At 32.8% G+C, this 23,960-nt stretch overlaps 1 protein-coding gene across 1 annotated transcript; it reads right to left on the minus strand.

The window, feature by feature from the left end:
- Positions 1-609: 609 nt before the first annotated feature.
- On the minus strand, positions 610-3,414 carry LOC124829799 (transcription factor RF2b-like). Its single transcript, XM_047303374.2, has 4 exons — positions 2,821-3,414; positions 2,078-2,210; positions 1,522-1,606; positions 610-1,394 (listed from the first exon to the last, which is right to left on the minus strand). Exons 1-4 carry the CDS (start codon positions 3,411-3,413, stop codon positions 1,027-1,029), a joined length of 1,179 nt encoding a protein of 392 aa, XP_047159330.1. The 5' UTR covers position 3,414; the 3' UTR covers positions 610-1,026.
- Between the last annotated feature and the right edge of the window lie 20,546 nt (positions 3,415-23,960).

Genomic DNA, 23,960 nt, shown 5'->3' on the forward strand with positions numbered 1-23,960 from the left:
GTTACCAAGAACCTGTTCTGTTTGCAGAGTCTACCAGGGACCCACTTGAGCATCATAAAATTGTTTCAAATTATGCCCTTTGCCGGCGGCATCATTGATTATGCATCTAATACCAGTATGGTTGCATCATCATGGTTTGGTACAATATTTAATAACTATATCGTGCTTGGCCTACATGTATATGCGCCATATAACCTACGATTCAGATTCATTGTTTCTATGTTGAGGATCTAACATCTGAAAGTCACTGAAATGAGTATTTTATGATCACATCATACTATGTAAAGAAAGAGAGAGAAAGAACAATACAGAAACTTAACGCAGAAAATTATACAAGGACAGTAGCAAATGGCAGAGCCGAAAATTTAATATGAAATTGAAAACGATGGCTACGCCGGAGTTACAACAGATATAATTATGGTGTGGCTAAACATGCTGCTACGATCAAAAGTGTAATATTACGAAGATTTACATTTTGACTAATTTGTGTGTCCTCCGTTGGATTAGAATTACTAAGAAATGCCAATTATTAATAAAAAGGTCTGATCTGGGAAGAAACTTTTAATACAACAGCTATCAAAAACTCTTGGATTGTACAACGACTATGAATAAACCAAAAACTAAGTACCTAAATTTATAAAAAAACGAGTCCATCTAGGACTATTAATGAAGTGAAACACAACATAAATCACACAGTGTACATGTTATCACGTAAACGATGATACAAAAGATCAGAGGATCCATGCATATCCCAACATACAAAGATACAATGGGAATGACCTTTCATTCCCGATATTCCCGCGCCCAGAAACACCAAATGTCTTGCTGAACAAGATTGTGTGAACTTCACAACAAAACCCCAAGGGTGCTTCCCCTTTTTGGTGAGCATCCCTAAGAATAAATAGTTAAGAATTAATCCTCAAATCTGAATGATTAAATAAGGTATCTTCATTAGTTGACTAGACGTCAACACTACGAACAATGAATGAAATGGATAAGTCAGCAGGTCAAGTGATTTCTGTCAATTCAAAAGGTAGTGCTACTCTCACTTGCAGACAGTGAGGGGCCTTCAGACTTCACCAGAGTTGATCCTTTGCTACTAATGTCAAGGCCCTGGAAACGACCAAGCTGGTCATTTTGCAATATTTCTGATAGTGTATGAGAACTAGTTTGATGCAGTTGATGAGTTGGCATTGTTGATGGGGAGTGACCAAATGATGACAACTGGATGTTCTGGTGACCAGAAGGACCTGATTGTGACAGGATTGGACTGAAAGTTGATCCCGTAAACGGCATATGGTGCATTCCCAAATTAAAGGATTCAGTGTGGCTCATCATCTCACCAGTAGCAACTTTAAGTCTCTCAACTTCCTTTTTCAATGCTTCATTAAGAGCTACAACATATCAGAAACTAATTTCAGTACAATTAGCTGATCTTAATAACACACTTCTAAAAGTTACATTAAAAAGATTAGTAAAGTACGTGGTTTTTATGTATATTAAGAATATAATGATGGTTACCATCACGAAGCTGTGCTTGCTGCTCCATGGCTTGCAGACGGAGCTTAAGCTCGGTATTTTCAGTACTCAGGCCTGTTGTGTCCCTCTATAAAGAATCATTAAGTATTTGAGTAATTTCTATTTGGCCACAATTGGTTTGTATACGCATACAAAATAAGTCATCCCAGTAAATCCTCAAAAACAACGCATCATTACATTACCCACATATCACATTATGTAAAATTCTATACAATTCTAGATTCCACATAAAAGGAGGAATTCCAGAAGAGAAATACAAACGCAACAATGACATCTACGGGTTAAGCAAATATTTGAAGGTAACAAGAACAGACACAAATTATAAAAATATAATCCTATGCGGCATACAGAAGACAACTTGATTAGTATACTAAATTTAAGTTGAAGCAAATTTTACAATACTTCTGGAATAAATGTAAATGTGTCATGATACAGTTGAAATTGCACCAAGCAGCATCAGGAAATCCCTTAACAAATCAGAGTCTACTCCGTAAAATGGAACGTCTAAAAGCACTTTAAATTTTAGACAAGCACAAACCTGGTATAATGTCAACTGAGCAGAAAGGGTTGTGGCTTCGGTCTGAAGTGTTTGAACCTTGCGCTCGAGTTCTTGTATATAGCGAGCTTTTCTCTCTTTAGATCGAGCAGCGGATTGCCGATTTGCAAGTATTCTATTCACAAAAACAATAAAATAATGAGAATAATAATATACAGAATCAAATTCAAAGCAATCACTTAATAAAACAAGTGAGCACTAGTTTTAACATAAACCCTTCGCTCCCGGCATTTAAATGATTCTTCATGGTCTGTAACAAGGTTTTAAAAATGCATTCACATCCTCAATTTCAGCCACTACAACAATTCTGTTTACCAAATTATGACCGTAACTTTTGCCACAACAAGGTTCTTTTACACACTCCAACCAAGTGGCAAAGCAATTTAAGGCTACATATGCCTGACTTTTCTAGCAAATGACATGGATTGCAGTGAAACAATGACGACAACTGCAATTAAAAACCCTGGCCTCTAATTATTCATAAATTAAAACTTATCAATTCACACAGCATCATCGAAATATCACAACAGAGAGGTCGAGCAGTTTCGGCCTTCAGCAACAAGCCTCAATTTAACTTCATAAACCAATTAAATTTGAAACGGGAAAATCAACTAAAGTAAAACCTTAAACAGATAAGACCCTACTGTTTACTAATTCACACGTCACATCGAAGTCTAATCATTAGAACCCAAAAAAGAAGCATTTCTGAGATCGAAGTTGAGAACCTCTTAGCACGCTTGGGATCAACTGTCCATAGCTCAGCTAACTTATCAGGAGGCATAGCCTTCTTAGCTTCCATAATTTCGGCAAAAGATGAAGAGCCATCGACGGAATTACTGTGCCGGTGCCGCGCCCTCGCCGGACTTTTCTCCCGTTCTCCGGTCGGATCCGCTCCGTTTCCCGCACCGCCCGACCCGTTTGCACCTCCCAGCTTGTCCACGTCAATGTACGTCGAGAACAAGTCGTCCTCGGATCCGATCTCCTCCATACTCGCTGTAGATGACCCGCCGGCAAATGGATCCGACGGCGACAGGTCCATCATGTCGTCCGGAAGCCGGAAACTCACCTCCGAGTGAGCTCGCCGGTGGTGAGCCCCGCCGGAGCGTGCGAAAATCGAGGACGAGGAGGCGCCGGCGGCGGGGACCGCTGTTGACGGCGGCGGTCGTGGTAGCTGAGATGCAGCATTGGCATTGTGAGGATTGGGATTGGAATTGGAATTAGGGTTTGAAGATGGATCTTGCATCTGTTCCCAAAAGCTAATAGTTTTGTCACCCAACAGAATTGAACTCTCTTCCTTCTTTCTCTCCAGTTCTAACATTTCCGATAGACACGAGTAAATAAAAACTATATATTTAAATAATAAGAGTAATAATAAATATATAATGTTAAGAGCTTTTTAATCAAATTAACTATAATGTATCCATATATTCGTTTTACGTTACTTTTACATTGTTATATGCTATTTTGATTTTTTTACATATTCTTTAGACTGAATGATATTATTAAACATAAACAAAAAAAAAAATCACCATTAAAATATTGAAGGGGAGTATTTATACTACATAACATTTTTTTTCCAGCTCATGATTATTAAAAATAAAATTGTAACAGTATACAATTAAGATTTGTGATACATGTATAAAAAAACATTATACTAAGCCATTCGAATAAAATGATGACTTTGACTTTGAAATAGTTTTTAATAATTGCATTAATTATGTATAATTATTATATTCAATCCAACTAGAATTATTCTAAAAAAGCGTTCATCTGAATTTTAAGATAGGGCACTTTCAATATAATAATTAAACACATTCATAAAATAATTAATTTAGTTGAATTTTTAAAGAATATCATGAATGCATCAGATTAATTTTTTATTATTGATGGTTTTAAGTTATTATTATCATTATAAAGTATTTTATGAAAAGGATAAAAAAATCCTGAAAAAGATGTATTCTATAATAAATAGCAAAGGGAGTAATTACTTTAAATTATAAATAATGATTTTTGTGGAAGTTTTAATTAAACTCTTTCTATCATTGTTGAAGAAATAGAATATTATTATTTTACTTTATAATTTTATAAAGTACCTTGTGATCCCCGCCTTGTTCAATGGAAAGCTATTTGAATTAAATTATAGATATTTATATATATTATGGTATGTGTTGTTGAGGGCCCAAATGATATTTAATTCGTTGTTGCCCAAAAAGTCCTATTTAATTTGTATTATATAGAATTTTATATATATATATATATATATATATATATATATATATATATAATTATAATTTATGCACATCATTTTCAAACATCACGTAACAGCACATGCACAATCATGTGACACGGTTGAAAAGGTCCAGTGATATGTCACCACTATACACTGTGTGAATTAATGTTTTGACCATTTAAAAGGTATTTTTAGACATATTTAACTGTGTAGGTGAAGAAGTTAAAGTATGTAGAATAAAAAAATGTTTTGAAATGTTAATAGTTTTAACATTTAGGTTAAATTTACTATTGTCTAATATTTATTTAATATATCCACGAAAAGAACATGTATTAAAGTTAACTAATAAATTTAATATTATTATTTTGCATATCAATAAGCGTGGATATAACAGTATTGGTGGTTTTATTAAAAATAAAATACTACAGTTTTTTTTAGTATCAAAGGACATCATACATAGGTTTCAATAATTAAAGTTTTTTTTTTCTAAAACCATCATTTCTTTACAACCAATTTTTTTAAATTTTTTCTAATTTCACTTTAGCTTATCTTACTCGTTTTTTTTTATCTTTTTAACAATTAAAAATTATAATTGTGATTCTTTTGTAAGGAATCTTATAAAACCATTTGATCAAATGTCAAATAGAATAACCCTTTTGTTTTTTTTATGTTTGAAACCTTACATTTGCAAATAGCTCTAAAATCATGAATGTGATTTAAGATTATTTTTTGTGATTTTTTGTTGTTTTCTATCTTAATAGTAGGCTTAGAACGCTAATCAGATTTTTGTTGTTTGTTTAAGGAATCGTGTGTGTTTGTGTGTTCTAGAAAATCCTTGTTTGGGAAGAAAGGTATTTGGCTAAGGTGAGGAAAACTAATTTTAACTATTTAGGTTAAATTTAATTTTTTTTAATTGTTGATTGTGTAATGAATTTCTGTTTTTGAACTTGGAATTGCATTGTTTCTTTAAATTGAATGGTTAAGTTGCATAAAATATGTTGACAATGAAATTTATTAAATTGGTATATTGGGATGACTTGAAATTTATGAAATTTGTTTATTTAGCCGAGAATTTGGGGGTTTCCTATGGTAAGAAAAATTCATATGTTTGTAGATTGGTATTTGTTGTGAAATGAGGTATAGAGATTCAAATGAAGAATTATGTGTATGTGTGAGCATTAGATAATTATTGGCGAGAATGACTTGTTTTAATATGGTTTTTTAAGTGTTTAGGACTTGTGTAAAACATGAGATGTGCATTATTGGTATGATTCACATGGGTATTTTGCAGGTTTGGTTATATGTAGACCAATTTGACACTAGTAATCAATTACATCTCGTTGATCATCAATTATTAGTTGCAAAATCGTGCTATTTGCATAAATATGGCTTTAGGAATGTTGGTAAATGATTACCAGTTACAAAACTAGGTTTTTCTATTCTGAGTTATTTTAAGAAAGTTGAAATTTCTGCTTCGTTACCATTATATCAAGTTGAAATTTTGACAATTGATCTTAGAAAAATGATTATTCATTTTGACTGGTGGGATCGTTGATATGAGGTTCGTAGTTAGACCAGTTAATTTGTCATGATTGCACTATATTTTAGGTTTCTCTTTTGTAAAAGGTATTTCTATTTGCTAAGTTAGTAATTTCTTATGTACTGTTGTGATCTTGAGTTGATCTTAATATAAAAAGTATGTGTTTTGGGAATGATAAATAAGTGTGATGTGAAAAGTAAGACATGTCAATGTGATGAAATAATTTTATTTATATATTGTGGTTGTGTTATAAAAATATGAATAAGGAGGAAATGATTGAGGAGTATTAAAAATATGAAAATTTTCAAAGAGGTTATATCATTATTGTATGAGAGGAATGTAATGAACTGTTTTAAGAGATTTTATCAGGTCTTAGGAATGTTGTATGTGGATTGAATGTTGTGTTTGAATTGTATGGTCATATAATTCCTAAAGAATAAGGGTATGACATGTAAGTCTAGTGTTATGCATTTATTAGGGACACTCTTTGAAAGTTATCCTTATACTCTACTAGACTCTCAGACTCATATAGAGGAAGAGGTCTAAGAGGTGAAGAGGGAAGGAGATTCTTATAGCTAGTCTTAGGGTTGTTAACTTCATTTCCTTTAGGCTATAAGTTAGCTCACTTTGTCACGAGAGAGGGGGAACATGTATCATTACTAGAATTGTAATGCTAAGAAATTCATTATTTTTACATGACAACACAAAGCTTCTAGAGTAGTGAGTGCATAAATTTAGATATCAAGTCTAGTATTATATTTTGCTTAGGTATCTAAGAATGATATGCTGACTAAGAATGATATGCTGACTGAATCATTAAATGTTTTGTTTTGAATTGGTTGAGATATTAAGTTATAAATTGTTTATGTATGTTTATGTTAGCATTAGCTTACCCTTTTTTTGTTTGTGGTTATGTGTTTTCTCTTCCTTTGCGACGATCATCATTTTGACATGAATACAAAATGTTTCAGGAGCTAGTCGTGGTAGCCAATAAGAGTGAATACGCTTTGGAGTAGTGTTTGTTTCATAAGTTTGATAGATGTACATAATATAGAATATTTAGTATAATTCATAGTTTGATGACTTTTTATGTAAAAAATGAAGACATTCATAGGAGTTGCGACTGACCCTTGGTAATTGTCCATAAAACTTTTGTGCCACCAAGTCAAGGCATATCCTTCACACTCCACTACCACTAAGTCTACTTGTTCTTGATCTCCTTGGTTTACATTAAATATTAAATATTTGGTCAATGTTGACCTCTAGTGTCAAATACTAGCAAGTGAATTGGCTCAATTGTTATAAACAAGTGTTGTATCCACATGGATATGTTCATATTTATCAATAACCTTGAATTAATCTAGATTTGGAATAAAACAGTACTTTAGTAGTTTAATATTGATCCACACAATTAAAATTTAATTAGATAAACTAATGAGAATGAGCGTGTTGGGATAGAGTTTCATTACTTTGTTTCTACTTTACCATTACTAATTTACTGAGTATCAAATCATTATTCAGTGTTCCTAGAAGTACTAAGTTACTTCTAAAGCAATTCTTTCACTTTATAACCTAAGGAGTTTATACTCAGTGTAATTCCCCCACTCCTGATTGAATGAATCTTTGCATTAAGAATGAGACTTTATATTCATAGCACCTAATAATAATAGATGATGTGATTGGATCTTAACTTATAATAGTTTCCAACTCAATCCAAGTTGATATAATGGATGAGTGATTTATCCAAGCATTAAACATGAATCAAATCAATAACATCTTTATAAACCATTTAAATAAATAGAAATTAGTACCAGTACAGAGAATCCAAAGTAGTTACATTCAATCCTAACACAAGAGAATTTAGTTACTCATGATGGATCTAACGATAAAAACTACGAGCTTTTGTTCCTCCTTCATGTCTCTTACAAAGGAGTTTAATATTTAGAAGAGAAGTGTTCTAATAAAGTTCTAAAAAGAAGTTAAAATTTGGATGCAAATAAAAAAGCATTACTTTGTTTTTATAAACTTCTATTGATTGGCTTCAATTCTAATCATGGTGATAAAAATTTGGTGTTTTCTTCTAGCTCAAACCTCTTTTGTGATGGTCAATAGTGGAGGTTTCCTTTTAAGGTGGATTTCCTCCGTGGTTCAGCTCCCAAATGTGGTGTTGAAGGTTTCTTTGTTGTGAAGTTTTCTTCACGTGGCTTAAGCTCTAACATTATTGCTCAACTACTCCGTTGTAAGGCCAATTTTGAATTTTGATCTAATTGCCTTTTAACTAAGGATGACAACTAAACTCATCCCTGTGGATATATTCTGAACCCATCCCTTTTTGATGGAGAATCCCCACATTGATTGAGTACGGGTATATGGGTAATTGTTTGACTTACATCTCCTAGATACTTTTTTTCAAATCAAAAATTTTGTGCAATTATGTTCAAATGATATATGTAAATTAAATATTTTTACTTCACATATTTGAATATTTCTATTCCTTTTTAATATTTGTATTTATTATTTTTTTTTCACATGAGAATATTTGAATATTTAACTCTCATATAAATAATTTAAGTGTTAAATAGCATAAACCTTTTACTTACTAAGTAATATAAAAAAATTATCTTCTTTTATTCTCGTATACTTAATTTTTGTTTCATTTGAATAAATCTTCTTATTTTGTTAAAACAATTTTCATTATCTTTTAACATTTTGACTAGTTTGATATATATGAAAACTTTTATGATATTTCTAAAGTATTTTTCATCTTATCATACCTTTAATTATACATTTGTTTTCTTTGTATAATTTCATTTAATGGTGTGTCAAATTCTTCCTAAGACATACATGTAATTATTTTTACTTTTTTTTAATATTTTTATTTGTTGTTTATTTTTATCATGTAGAATATTTTTTACATAATTATTTTATTTTCTAACACATTATCATAATATCAGTGTAATTGTATAAAAAATATTTAATATAATATTATTATTTATTGTCATTCTCATGAATATTGTTTATCATCATCCAACATACATTGAAGTTCAAAAAATGAAAGATATATGCTAAATTCAATTATTATTAGTTTAACTTTTATTCTTTGTGTGATTTGATTTCATTGGTTATTAAATTTTGTAATAGTGTATAAAAAAATAGATTTCATTATTAGGATTTAAAGAATGGAAGTAAAGAAACATTAAAAATATTTTTAAATTTGAATATATGTTTTCTTTTTGCAATTTTTTATTTTTTTAAAAAACTATTATCAACTTTGTTTCATTGATGTTTGCAAATTTAATAAATGATTTGGTTTTCATGAAATTTTAGTTGTTTCTTTAATTTGAAATGTATACAATTATAATTTCATTATAAGTATTTGATATTAAAGAAACGAGAATATGTCATTTTTATATTGAATATTTGATAACATTATATTTTTTTTGTAATATTTTTTTTATTATTTTATCAAAATTAATTATTTGATATTAAAACAATAAGAAAGTATGTATGGAAACGGGTACGGGTGTATACCCTTTATCCAATGGAAACAAGATGAAATAAAATTTTCATATCCATTGGGTTTGGGTACAAGAATAAAGATAAATTTTCTTTGGGGATGAATATGGGTTAGCGAACCCATAATTTGTTTTTCATGAAATTTTATTTGTTTCTTTAATTTGAAATGTATACAATTATAATTTCTTTATAAATATTTGATATTAAAGAAACGAAAATATGTCATTCTTATATTGAATATTTGATAATATTATGTTTCTTTTGTAATAATTTTTATTATTTTATAAAAATTAATTAATTGATATTGAAACAATAAGAAAGTATGTATGGGCACAGGTACGGGTGTATACTCTTTATCTAATAGAGATGGTGATGAAATAAAAATTTCATACCGATTAGGTTTGGGTATGGGAATGAAGATAATTTTTTCTTTAGGGATGTGTATGGGTTAGCGAAATCCATCTCCATCCCACACTATTGTCATCCTAACTATCAGCTACAGTTTTGTGACTTGAGCTACCATCCTTCAATTCTTCAAAAAGTGTTGTAATTCACCCAAAATACATTATATTTCCATATATATGATTCTTCATACCTCATTATGCAATTCCTAACTAAAAGTGTTATTTTACTAAAAGTTAAGTCCATTACATGCAATTCAAGTGTTAAAAACATATAAAATCAAGTAAAACAGACACTTATTTTAGTCAACTTTTGCTTCCCACTTTAAATACACATCTGGATCACTATTCCATAAAACTTAGGGATCTTGATGTTTAAGGTTGGTTTCTTTAAAGGTGTGTTCTACTTCCATATTATCGTCAATCTCCTTGGGAGCTATTTGGTCAATGTGAGGTCCTTCTTCTTTTTTCTTCTCTTGCTTCTTTCTCAACTTCATCACCAATATTTGAATTGTCTCCCTCAAGTGTCTTTCACTTCCCTTTATTGACAATTCAATTTCTTTGAGAAGCTCAACTACAAATGAATCTTGGTTGAGTTAAGTCATCAAAGGCTTTCCAACCTTGTGTGTGGAGGTGTTGGATGAAGGTTTTGACATTTTATACCTACACACAAAAACCAAGACCCACAAGAAGTTAGAAACGAGGTTAAGGTTAACAAAAACAAGTAAACTCTCGTAGTGTTTGGCTAGCTCGCCAAATTTCAAGGATAGGATTATACTTGTCAAATTAGCTCATCTCATAGGACTTGGTCCTAGCCCACATGGGTTGAGACCAAAAAATTCCACAGGACAAAAAAAAGCCTTTATTTAAAAAAACCCATAAGTCCAAATATTCTTAAAGCCCCATGGCTAGGGTCAAGCTATGTAACATGTTGACAATTTTATTCCTAATAATATTAAAAAAATTTCTGATTAAGTTAATAATATTGGTCTAACCGATGTTGTAACTTAATCATATCCAATAGTCATGCGAATCAAATTATGTAATTGTATTAATATCTAGATTTTGTTTTTTAATTTTATAAAATTGTGTGTATTTTTATTCAATTTCGATATATAAAAATGTTTATGTTATATTAGCACAGTTGATTTTTTTTTTTATGGACAATTCTTTTAAGAATTTTTTTTTTGTACTGAAATGCGCTTATTATATTTTAGATGTCAAAACAAAAAATAAGTTAATATTTTATTTATATATAATCTTTTTAAAGTAGTTTATCAAAATAAATTTATAAAAACTTTCAAAACACAAAAGAATTAAAAGAAAATGTACTTTTACCATTGTATCCAAATATAAATAATTTTTGAACTTATACAAACGATTTATTTTGAACATTTTTTTTCTTTCAAAATTACCTTATTTTTAAGCTTAAACAAACTCTAACATATATTTTCAAAATAACGAATTACAATTAAAAAATTATTTTTTTATAAAACCAACATCTATATATTTATATTTAAAGAAAAAGGATATTAGTAAAATATCATGTTAAAACTAAACTAATTTAGTTTTTTTGGGATCAACTTCACCTTAATGTCTCAACTCACTTTACGTGGGGTTTTGGAGGTTGAAGTTTTTAAAAAATGTCCTATTAAGTGGGTAAGAAAAATATGACTTTGTTTTATAAGTGGTCAAGGTCATTCCATGAACTAAGGCTTAAATACTTAGTATGCATTCAAAATCTCAAATATAAATTCAAGAGTGTTCAAATATCTTAAGTTCATAGTCTTGAAAAATGGCAATAAAAAACAGCCAACCAATCACTCAAAGAAGTTGAAGGAAAGAAAACTATAAATACAAACCTTAAGAATATCCTAAGACAAAAGAAAAGCACAAAACATGAAATAGCACACTAATGGAAATACTCAATTGACAAAACAGTTTAGAAGACTAAATGATGAAAAACTTGAATTAAGACTAAAGGGAAACACTCAAACTTACAATAAAATTGAACCAACTACACATACTAAGAAGATTAGTAAACCTACAAGAATGAGACTAATTTACCAAGCTCGTCACACAACCTAAAATGACCAATGCGTATAACTTTTTAGCATCAATTTTTTTTTCCAATACAAACTGAAAAGCTCTCAATTAGTACAATTTTGTGAAACAAAATAGATTCAAAAATTTTATTCTAGAATGGCTTAAAATTGTGAAATCACTGGTAGATGAAAATGAACACTTAGCTCATATGTCTAGGCTCAAACAATCAATTCAAGAAAACTAGGCTAAATATTTTATCAAATACCTCCAAGCATTATAAACAAAGATAGGAAAACTAAAACTAGTTATTCATGACATATGACTCAAGCAACGATAAGTTCATTTAAAGACTCAAAACACATAGACAATGACACAAACATAAAATCAAACATGTAACAATCATGCAATTTTCTTAAAGATGACAATACCCTATGACTAAGCACATACAAGCATGTCATGTAATAACATTTGAGCACATTTAAAAAGCACGGAACAATAGCTAAAACTGCCAAAATAGAACCTAGTAGTAGAACCAGAGCCTAACGAACAAAACAACACCCAACAAACTGCAACTCAGTAGCAACCAGCACCAAGTGGTAAGAAGGTGGTGCCCAACGATGATGCAATGGCGCCCGACGTTGTTTAGTCAGTATCCCCTTATTAGCCATTTCATCCAATGTGATGAATGGTGCCCAACGTGACACGAAGCCAACAACTCACTTTTTCTTATAAATTCATAAACTAATGGTTTAAAGCATTTTATGATAGATACATAAGACAAAATTAAGCCCAAATAGAGAAAAACACCTTAAACCTAAGTTAATGATGATAACTACTCTTGTTGATTTTAAGAGGATAAAGTAATTATGTTTTTTGTTCTTTAAGAAAGCTCCAAGAAGATTCTCATTAAACATTAAGATAACTAAGTTATCTAGATGTGAATATGCACTTCATAGGGGCTCAAAATAGAGAAGATGATGAATTCAAATCACAAAGAAAGAACACAAAATAACAAAGACAAAATAAATTGTAGAATCATAAAATGTAATAAGAACAAAAAACTTGAAATAAAGAAAAAAGATGGAAAAGAAAGGAAATGGAAGGGGATAGGAAAGATGAAACGTCAATTGAGAATGAACCAATCTAAATAAATGGTTGTTGATATTATTTGAATCAAGGTTCAAGATAAGACCAAGGGATAAATTCATTCTGAAAGAAAAATACTAAACCAAAATTGGCTATAATAGCCACTTCTTTCAACAACCCTTTACAAAAAATAAAAATAAAAATTCAACAACCGGGAAAGTCCTCTAAAATAGGTTAAGAGAGGCATCTTTTAACAATAATACATAATAATACATAGACTATCTAAAAAAATCAAAGAATAAACGTTTTTGAAGTCTAATGATGAGAGAGAGAAAATAAAAACATTTTTTTCTCTCTCCACCAAACATATACAGTAATGACTATTTCAAGATTCTCTCTTGTTTATTTCTAATATATTTTTGTTTTTTACTTCATGTTTATTTTCCTTATATATTTTTTTCTCCAAAATTATAAAAGTATAATTTTATAAATTTTTTTCTTATAATTATTTAACTTTTGTTTTATTTTTATATTTGAAACTTATAATTCTTAACATATTGAAATATACGAGTACTCTCTTCGTTATCAAGTAACAAATTAAAATATTTATTCCTATTAACATTAGTATATTAAAATCACGAGTTTAATATTTATTATCAATCATATATCCAATTATTTTCACATTCCTTATCATATGCATCTAGATTCTAAAAATACGTTCCAATGTTTTAAGTTTTCCTACATAATTTGATAAAACTTGCTTATATAATGATTTGATCCGTCTCAACCCTTTTTGTCAAAATTAAACGTGATGTTCATTGTATCCTTATCTAAAATATAGATTCATTAAGAATATCTGACAATGAATTTCTTTTTATTGAAGGTCCACTTGTCTAAATGTTTATACATTTGATTTAAGGGCACCTTATTCATTGGCCGGTAGCCAGAAACGGAACTAAGAACGTGTGTAGGGCTTGGCCCACTGACCTTTTTTATTTATTTATTTATTTTTATTATATATATATATATATATATAGAGAGAGAGAGAGAGAGAGAGAGAGAGAGAGAGAGAGAGAGAGAGAGAGAGTTAAAAGCTATGTTTAGTTTAAAATGATTTTATCACCACTCATTACATTGATTGTAAAACTGAATGTTATTTATCAATAACGAGATAAATCTATGAACATTTGGCAAGAAATTGACCTATTGAACTTCGAGATGTTTAACAAATATTTCTATACACTGTTTATTATTTATTTTTCTCATTAACTAACAATTTTTCTCTTATTTTTTGACGAGAAAAATTCTTGCATATACTTGTATATTTGATAACTTACTTCATTAGATTAACAGATTTTATACCCATGCATTAGTAATATTCACTTCGTGATTAGATTAGAATGAATTTTTAAAGGTCAAAGAATTGGATTTTTTAATATTTAGTTTAGTTTCCATCTAGATTTAATAAAATGGATTGGGTTTATAATTTAAACATAATTAATTTAGTTAAAATGATTGAGCTGATGGGTTGATCTTTAGTTGAGTTGATTCAATTGATCTTTAGTTGATTAAGTCAATTGATCTTCAAACGGATCAACATGTAGATCTTTAGTTGAGTCAACTCAATCGAGCTATAACTTCATTGATATTCAACTAAGTTGAATTTGTCCATCTTTGATCGATTGATTAGGTCCAACTTCAGTCGACCTTTGGTCAAATTCGACTCAGTCGAATTTATGTTGGAATGACTTAAGTTGATTGGGCGACTTCACTGATCTTCAACTAACTCAACTGATCTTCGACTGGGTCAAAACTGGTCAAGCTTCGGTTGAACTTTGGTCAAGCTTTGGTCGACCTTCAACCCGACTCAACTTGGCCAAGCTTCAACAGGGAACAACTTGATTGACCTTTAGTCGAGGTCGAGCCAACCAACCTTTGGCTAGGGTTGACTCGAATGACCTTCAACCTTTGCTAATTCGACCAAGTCCGACTAGGGCTGACTTTCGAAGCGACCTAACTTGTGTCAACCTTCGACCTGGTGCGACTCGTGTTGACCTTTGACAAATCCTAACTCATGTTGACCTTTGACGGGTTGAGGCAGGTCAACCTTTGGCCAAGACCAACCCTGATTGACCTTTGGTTTGGACCGAATCAGACTGATGTTCAACCAAGATCGATGACAAATCATCTTCAATCGCGATCGAATCGAGCTAACTATTGACAAAGGCCTACTTTGGCCAGTCTTTAACTAAGGCTTACTTGACTAAACTTCAATTGAGGTTTACTCATGCCGACCTTTGGCTTAGTCCTCAGTTGCTTTGGCTTCATACATGATTAACGTTAGAAATGACCATTTTCAGACATTAATTGACGTTGAAAAATGGTCATTTTTTACGTTAATTAATGTTTGAAAATAAACATTTTTTTACGTCAATTAACATTTGAAAATGACCATTTCTGACAAGAATTGCATCAAATAAGGTCCAAAAATGCACTTCTGAACGTCCATCTCCTTTGTAAATCAATATTTTTAGAGTTTTACCAAACCTGAAAAGCAGAAAACCAATAAATGTAGCCTAGTATTGGCATTTCATATATCCAGAACTCATTTTCAAATTTGTATGAACTAATATAAAATAAATCTATCACTAAAGCTATCACAAGTAAAAACCTGAAAAACAGAAAAATCATGAGAATGTAGCTAGCGTAAAGTGAAGAAAGAATTGTCATTTTGTCAATCCTTACTATATAAGTAGTAGTGAATGATGTTATAGTGAGTAGTGTATAGTGACTATTTTGTGATTTTTGGTTTTGATAGTTACAGTTTTTATTTTTGGTTGAAATTTTTTTTAGCAGTCCTTGGAACCCCTATTTCTAGAAAACAAAACATCAGGAGCCCTTATTTTGGACTCATCTAGAGTTAAAAAATTAAGTTTAATAGCTTATTTTGTCCCCGGTTTTGGCGAGTTGTGTCAATTAGATCCCTCCTTATAAAAGGTGTCAATTACATCCTGACTTAGTAAAAATTGCCTCAATCAAGTCCCTTCCGTTAAATACTCACAAACGATGTTAATTTTTTTTTCTCTCTTCTGCTTTTTTATGCAAAGCAGTTTGTTAGTACTTTTTCCTTTGCACCTCTGGGTAAAGTGATACAAAATAAGTAAAAAATTGTTTCTATCTTGTATTTTGTTTTGGAATTATTACTTTATCTTGTATCACCCTCCCATCCAAAGTTTTAATGAATTAACTAACATATAACATTTGTAAACTAATATCTGGACATGTTATAGCTCTTTAACGTTTGAAATTAGGACATTCAATGTCATACATGGGTACATTTTCACCTTCGCGCCGAACATTTTCATCAAATTTCTCCAATTTGACGTTGGAAATTGAGAATTTCAACGTCTAATAACCATATGATGTTGAAAAATATAAATCATGATGTTGAAATTTAACATTTATTTACAAAAATTTTACCAATCATTTGTTTACATTGTCCTTTTCGTATTACGATATTAAATGCGAGACGTAAAACTCTTTTTCTTACTAGTTTCATGTTCCTTCAATATTAATAGTGTGTTTAAATGAGGTAATTAAAAGGTGTAATTCATTATTTGGTAAATTTAAAATTTTTTAGAGTAAGATGAGTTATTTCTATGAGAAAATTAAAAAATAAATAAGATATATAAAATTTTTGAGGTATTTAAAATAACTAAAGTATTTAAATTTAAATTCACTAAAAAACGGAGAAAATTGATAGTTGACAACTAGTCTATTTGTCCTTATACAAATATACAATGAAAAAGAAATTAATTTTTAAATGTTTAAATAATAATTATATTCTTTTCGTAAATTTTAAAATTTCATATTTTGAAATAAATTTTTGTAAAATGAAATTTAGTTTTAAAATAAAAATCCAATTACTTTATTCGAATAAAAAAATTAAAGTGTAAAATATTTTAACCAAATAAAGTATTTAAAATAAAAAAATTCAACTCCAAACAATTCAAATATTATGTCTTTTTTTTATTGTATAAATTTTTCATTCAAACACAATATAAGAGGCTTACTCGTGGATTGGGTAACTAGATTTTATTATATATAATTAAGAATATTCATTCTTTGAAATTTATAAGTTTAATCATTTTGAATATCTTTATTTGTGCAGAATTATCTCAAATAAGTTATTATATATTTTTTATCTCAATTAGATTTGTATTTCTTTATAATTGAGTCAATTAAAATCTTGATGAAACCTTGATGTTAATTTTAGTGGACCTCGTTAAATTTACTATGTTAAATTTACTATGTCCTAACATGCTGACCATGCAATTAATTTCGATGTGGCACACTGAAATCGGGTTAGGTGGAATTTAATTATGCTTTGGGTGAAATTTAATTATAAAAAATGGAATAAAGCATTATCTTTCTTCCTTGGTTAAATCCTTAATTTGGAAAATTTCTTTTTAATAATGGTGCGTGAGGTCTGGGAAGTTTGTTCTTCTTCGACGCGAAATTGTTCTTCTTTGACGCGGGTAGGTGGTGAATCTACTTGTACTTCTCTGAATGCCGCCGGAATGACAATTCAATCATCTTGATAATTCAGAGTCACCAAAACAGGTCTATACCTACACATTTACAACAATACCATACTCATCTAACATCCATAATCTAAACCAAAACATATGTAATACTCACAATAATTAGCATTACATGCAGAACACGCAGAATTCATTAACCAAATAACAAGCTCCTTTAAACAAAAATTAGAGCATTACAACAATAATCTAAAATTTTAGTTTAAACCAAAGTAAAATTGCAACAATCACACCATTATAACAAACAATCTAAGTCTTAACTTTTCACAATACAGTACATTTTAACACATACTCACCTCAGCCCGGAAGCCCTTTGGATACCGCTCCTTCGAATCCCACAAAATGTCCAAGTTCTCAGCATTCAACATCAAAATGTTTGACTGAATGAATGCTGTATTCAACATCACTCGAAACATCATCACCTCCCTCTCCGAATCCAAATCCAAATGCACGCATTCCAACACCACATCCCCTTGCACTAAGCATTGAATATTAATCTTAATCACATCACAGCTGCAACAGCCCCTTGGTGCCTCCATGTGAACCATCTTGAGAAATTTCCGCTCCCCACTCTGCACCTTCCAGAAAATGAGGAAAGCAGCAAGGAGAAAGGCGAGGAGGGGTTAGCCGCCGCGCTCACAGTGAAACAGGATCACGGCAGCGGGGTCGGCTAGGCAGGTGTCATAGAGGCGGAGGAAGTGGTGGAGGAGGGAGAGAGGGAGGAGGGGGCAACCCTCGTACTGCTTCGGATATTCGATGACAGGGGCATCAAGTTCACACAAGAGGCGCGAGAAGCGGCTACGTGAGTCACTGTCGCAGAAGTTGAGTGCGAGGAAGGAAGATTCCTCGAGTTGCCCCAATTTTTTAACCTCACCGCCCTCACGCTAGAGGCCCGCGCGTGACCCTGGCAAGACATGATGGTAGATCACCCTAAACCCCCAATACAACTGTAAACCCTCAAATCGCAACAAGATCACACTCATGGAACAAGGGAAATATTCACAGGAACAAGAGAAATATTACCCAAATTAAAAATCCTTAAGCTGGAGGTAGAGCGACGCGCGGATTTGGCGACGCGCTTCTCCTAGTGGGAGCCACCCCAGGAGTTGCGAAGGACGCGACGGGGGAGGCGGAGGTACACAATGGGGAGAGGATAAAGGGGAAGACGATGAATGCGAAAAAGAAGGAGGATAGTTTTTCAAAATTTTAAAATAATTAGATGTCTTGTAACTCTGCCACATGTTTCTTATTTGCAAACTTAGAATCCTACCATAAAAAAATACTAAGATTTATCTGAGACGATTATACATAAATAGATCTTCGAAATTATTAAACCAAATTTATATATGCAAATGTAATCAAACTTAATTTCTTTGTCATTTTAAAAAACTCTGGGTGGACTTCACAATAGTTTTTTTTTTCTATAATTTTAAATTGGCTTAAATGTTTACTTTGTCCCTATGTTAAGAGGTGAATTTCTGTTTAGTACCCAGTTTTAAAAATCAAGACATTAGGTCTCTATGTTATGAAAAATATATGACTTTAGTCATATCTGTTTAACGGCGTTAAAATTGATAACATTAAAGTTACTCTGGATGTGAGCTTTACAAGAAATGTTGACGTGACATTTAGTTTACCTAAACTCAGTTGACGTGGCAGAGTTTATGTTACGTGTATATTAAAAGTTTAGGGTTTTTAATTGGGAAATAAATCCCCAATGGTTCTCTTTCTTTCGCGGGTTTCGCAAACCCTAATCCTCAATTTCGTTTTCTCTCCCAATTTCCTTTTCTCTTTGTTCTACAATGGTGGAGGTGCGGGTTGCTCCTTTGTCTTCCATGGAATTTATACCTGCAAGGTATGGTTAGCTGATCTAATCAAATAAATGATAAAAGGTGAAAAATAGAATGAATTTATACTAAGAAGGAGGCCTTGAGGTGCCTCTCGGGATGGCGATCGGGGGCAAGTTGTTGGCAACAGTCATCTGAGTGATGGCATCATCCGAAGATCTCGCTTCGATGATAGAATCGTCGCGATTAGTGTTGGAGACTAGAACCATGCGACTCTGCCGCTTCTTCACCTCCTTCGCCTTCCTCTCAGCCTCCGCATGCTCCTCTTCCCGCCGCCGCCTCAACTCCACCTCCGTCACCTTCAGCACGAGTATCGACACCCGACTACTTTGGCCCTCTTTTTGGCTTCTTCCTCCTTCTTCTTTGTAGCTCGTGACTTGGAGCCTTCGACCTCTTGTCAGTACTGATCCTCCTTTTGTCAAGTCTCCTTCTCCTTGTGCTCCGTTTATGCCGTGCTCTTACGCACCCTCGCTGGCTCCGCCTTGGTGTTCACCCCCATCTTGTTCGGCATCTTACTTAGGGTTTACTTTTCTTCCGGTGCTGATGATGCTGTATCAAAAGGCGTGTGCGACTGAGGCGGAAGAGAAGCTGGAAAAGACTGAGTTTGATCCGCAGAAGGTTGAAATGTTGGTTGTCCCATGGGTGGAGGAAACACGGGAGGTGCTTGAGTATTTAAGGGGAACTATGTAATCAGAAAACGCAAGAAAGGTCCAGGTGGGGAATTGGAAGGAGAAGGAGGCACTAAGGGGCCATTAAACTGGTCCGGTGGCACATATAATGAAAATGGTGTGGATGCCAAGGGAGGAGCAAGAGGAGTGGGTCTGGAAAAAGGAGGCTCTGACTCAACCATGGTAGCAGTTGACGAAAAAGATAACATACCTTGTGCTGTATCAAGGAAATTATAGCATAATTAAAATAAAATTAATAATTAAATTGGTTAAGGTAAATAAATAAAAGTATTTAAATTTTGCCACGTTGGATATATATTTTGCCACATCAATTAACATTTAACGTCGTTTCTACAAACTTAACGGACATGACTGAAGTCAAACAATTTTAATAACATAGGGACTCAATGTCTTTCTTTTTAAAACTGAGTATTAAACAAAAGTTCACCTCTTATGTGAACGAAGTAAGTATTGAAACCTTTAAAATTTATAAACAAGTACTGATGTAATCGAAAATGATTTTTGGTCAAACTCTGAAAAAAAAAAATAGGAAGCCAAAAAATACTAAGTTTCACGGGTTAAAGTGAAGGTTTTGTTGAAAATTTCATTTATTACCCTTGTTAGATTTACCGTGGTAACATAACCTTTTTTAATTTATGTAACCTTGTGTAAACATTTCTAATAACATATTTTATGACTATAAAGTTATTATATAAAGTTATTAGGTGAAATGTGCTCAAGATTTGTAACATCCTAAAATACAGTAATTACCATAATTGAGAATTAATTACAATTAACAGTATAATAAACAGTCTTTAATATTAACAGCACTCAAGGGTTCAAAGCCGAACGGCGTCAGTACAAAATAACGAGCGTATCAAAGTAACAGGGAATAAAGCGGAACGAACGGTTTTACAAAAGGATTAACCGAACGTCCAAAACGAGCTAACATTTACAGCCTAACATCTACGAGCGCTCTAAGGCTCGACCTTTACTTCAACTTCGACCAGATTTGCATCTTCCAAATTTTCTTCTTCCAGCATTTCTTCAAGAGATGCACCACCATCTGCTCACATCCACACGGATGATCATTGCAAGACAAGACGAACGTACATAGACAGGAGACAACACAATGGAAATGCAAGGGTAAGCTTATAGTATTTAATTTATACAATTTAACACGTACATCTAATACTTCAATTCACACATACAACATGTAACTTTATCATATAATTTAACATAGAAATATGTATATAAGACAGACCGTCCGGACTGTATGAACCATGTAGTTACAAGCGTCCTTGCACCCGAGTGGTGTAGTAGCCGGGATATACCTAAACAGCTGCCACTCGAGGTTAGTCCGTCGCCCATACTAAGCGATGAACGAAGAACCTCCTGCCATTCCCACACATGACTACCCCTTCTACGTGAAGATGAGTATCATGGAATATCAGGATGGACCGCGAGTCCTAACTTATCCATGTTCATACTTTACCAAATTTCACATTCAACATATGTGAGTCGTCCCTCCCTGGAACGCTCGTACAAAATTCATAAACGTTTATTCATCTCATATAATGTTCGTCATTCAAAATCTTTTACTTTTATTTTCATTTTTGTCTTTCAGTCCAAGTACATAAAATCACAAAACGTTCAGCCCTCTTTATAACGAGGACAACCGTGCGGAACGAGACCGGAGAATTTACCCCGTTCCAAAACAGAATAGGACCGACTACCAGATAAATGGATGACCTGTATTAAGAAGGGTGCTCGACACTGTCGGTCGACCCAAATGGACGACCTGTATTAAGAAGGTTGCTCGACACTGTCGGTCGACACAGATGAATGATCTGTATTATCAAGGGTGCTCGACACTGTCGGTCGACACAGATGAAGGATCTGTATTACAAGGATGCTCGACACTGTCGGTCGACACAGATGGATGATCTGTATTACCAAGGGTGCTCGACACTGTTGGTCGACACAAATGAAGGATATGTATTACAAGGATGCTCGACGCTACAGATGGATGATCCGTATTACAAGGATGCTCGACACTGTCGTCGACTCAGATGGATGATCTGTTATACAAGGATGCTCGACACTGTCGGTCGACACAGATGGATGATCTGTATAAGGGTGCTCGACACTGTTGATCGACACAGATGGATGATCTGTATAAGGGTGCTCGACACTATTGATCGACACAGATGAATGATCTGTATTTCAAGGATGCTCGACACCGTCGGTCGACACAGATGGATGATCTGTATAAGGGTGCTCGACACTGTTGATCGACACAGATGAATGATCTGTATTTCAAGGATGCTCGACACCGTCGGTCGACACAGATGGATGATCTTTATAAGGGTGCTCGACACTGTTGATCGACACAGATGAATGATCTGTATTTCAAGGATGCTCGACACCGTCGGTCGACACAGATGGATGATCTGTATAAGGGTGCTCGACACTGTTGATCGACACAGATGGACGACCTGTATTAAGAAGGGTTTTCAAGAAAAGAGTAAGAGCGCTTGGTGTAAGACCGAGCACTACCCAATACGATTACTACGTGTAAGATCGACACTGCTCATTATGAGCTCTAAGTAAAAGACCTACATAGCTCATGCTCGACTAGAACCCTTCCCAAATGAAAGTATTCCAATTCAAAGAAGTTTACTAGAACACCAAACGGTCGAGAACCGTTTAATGTCGGACATACGTTATCATAGGGAAGTTGATATTCAAGTTTCACTTACATTCTCTCGTTCCTAAGCATGTATATTTCGTATTCATACGTATCACTCATATCATACATTTCAACCAACATATATCATATTCATTCAGTACAGCAACGTTCGACCATGCATACTCAACCGACATACATCTCATACATTCAGTTCATATCATGTTTACATACAACATACAAGTATAAATTAAATTACTAAGCTTCCCTTACCTGGATAGCAGTGTTCGCCCTAATGTAAGGTTAGGTTGCTTCCTCTAATAGCTTTCTACTCCAAGTTCACTTACTAACTCCACTTAATCTATACACCAAAAATCAAAATAACTCAGATCTTACTCATGCATGAACCCAGAAACTGGTTCGCATGAAACCTAAGGGACGAATGACGGGAGGAGAGGACTTACCAGCTTAGATCCTACTTCTATTCGGTCCAAAATAACACCCACGTCTCAGGGAGCGCTCCTATGGTTCTGAAAATGTGATTGGAGAAGAAACGTGAGATTTACCGTAGAGAGAAGTTGGAAGCTTTAGAGAGAAGATGGAGAAAATGGAGGTTTGGATTCAGAGGTAGAAGATGAATGGTGCAGGTGAGTGGGAGGGTTTTCGAAAAAATCTCTTTTGTTCCTTCCATTTCCAGACGAACGAGCGTCTCATTTCCGGACACCTGCACCCTCACTCTGATTTCAGAAACTTCCAACGTGACAAGTGGCATGCGTGCATGCAAAGTTTGGTGCGTTTTTAATGTTTCAGAGGAATGATGGGCGTGTCTCTCAAGGCACGGCAGAGTGGATAAAAGAAATTAAATTCTGATTTGACATGTATTTCAGAGTTTAATTATCTAGGGTCTCACAAGATTAAACTAAAACAATAGATTACACACGTTTTCATAAAATAAAAGGTTAATATAATATTTTTGTCTTAATTGTTAAAATTATTTAATAAGTCTTTTAATTTGTTTTTTAAAATATTTTTTAGTCCATCAATTCATACATATACTTTATTAGTGGATAAAATACATCATCATCGTCATTCAACCACATTTACTTTTTTCCTAAGATGTATAATGGCAATGCTGACGTGGAGCTGTTATATTTGATACGTGGATTTCAATTTCTTAAGAAGAATGACGTGTACAATTGTATTCCAACTCATCATTTACTCTCCACGCTTAATCAGAAAAC

The sequence above is a fragment of the Vigna umbellata genome, chromosome 1 (assembly GCF_029865625.1).
Source record: "Vigna umbellata cultivar VRB3 chromosome 1, Vumbellata_1.0, whole genome shotgun sequence".
Taxonomy (NCBI): domain Eukaryota; kingdom Viridiplantae; phylum Streptophyta; class Magnoliopsida; order Fabales; family Fabaceae; genus Vigna; species Vigna umbellata.

Excerpts from the sequence above, each read along its gene's own strand:
- LOC124829799 (XM_047303374.2), bottom strand. The coding sequence starts at position 3,413 with ATGTTAGAACTGGAGAGAAAGAAGGAAGAGAGTTCAATTCTGTTGGGT. Across the intron at positions 2,211-2,820 it reads GATCCCAAGCGTGCTAAGAG|AATACTTGCAAATCGGCAAT; the intron begins GTTCTCAACTTC and ends TTTTGTGAATAG. Across the intron at positions 1,395-1,521 it reads GCAAGCACAGCTTCGTGATG|CTCTTAATGAAGCATTGAAA; the intron begins GTAACCATCATT and ends GATATGTTGTAG.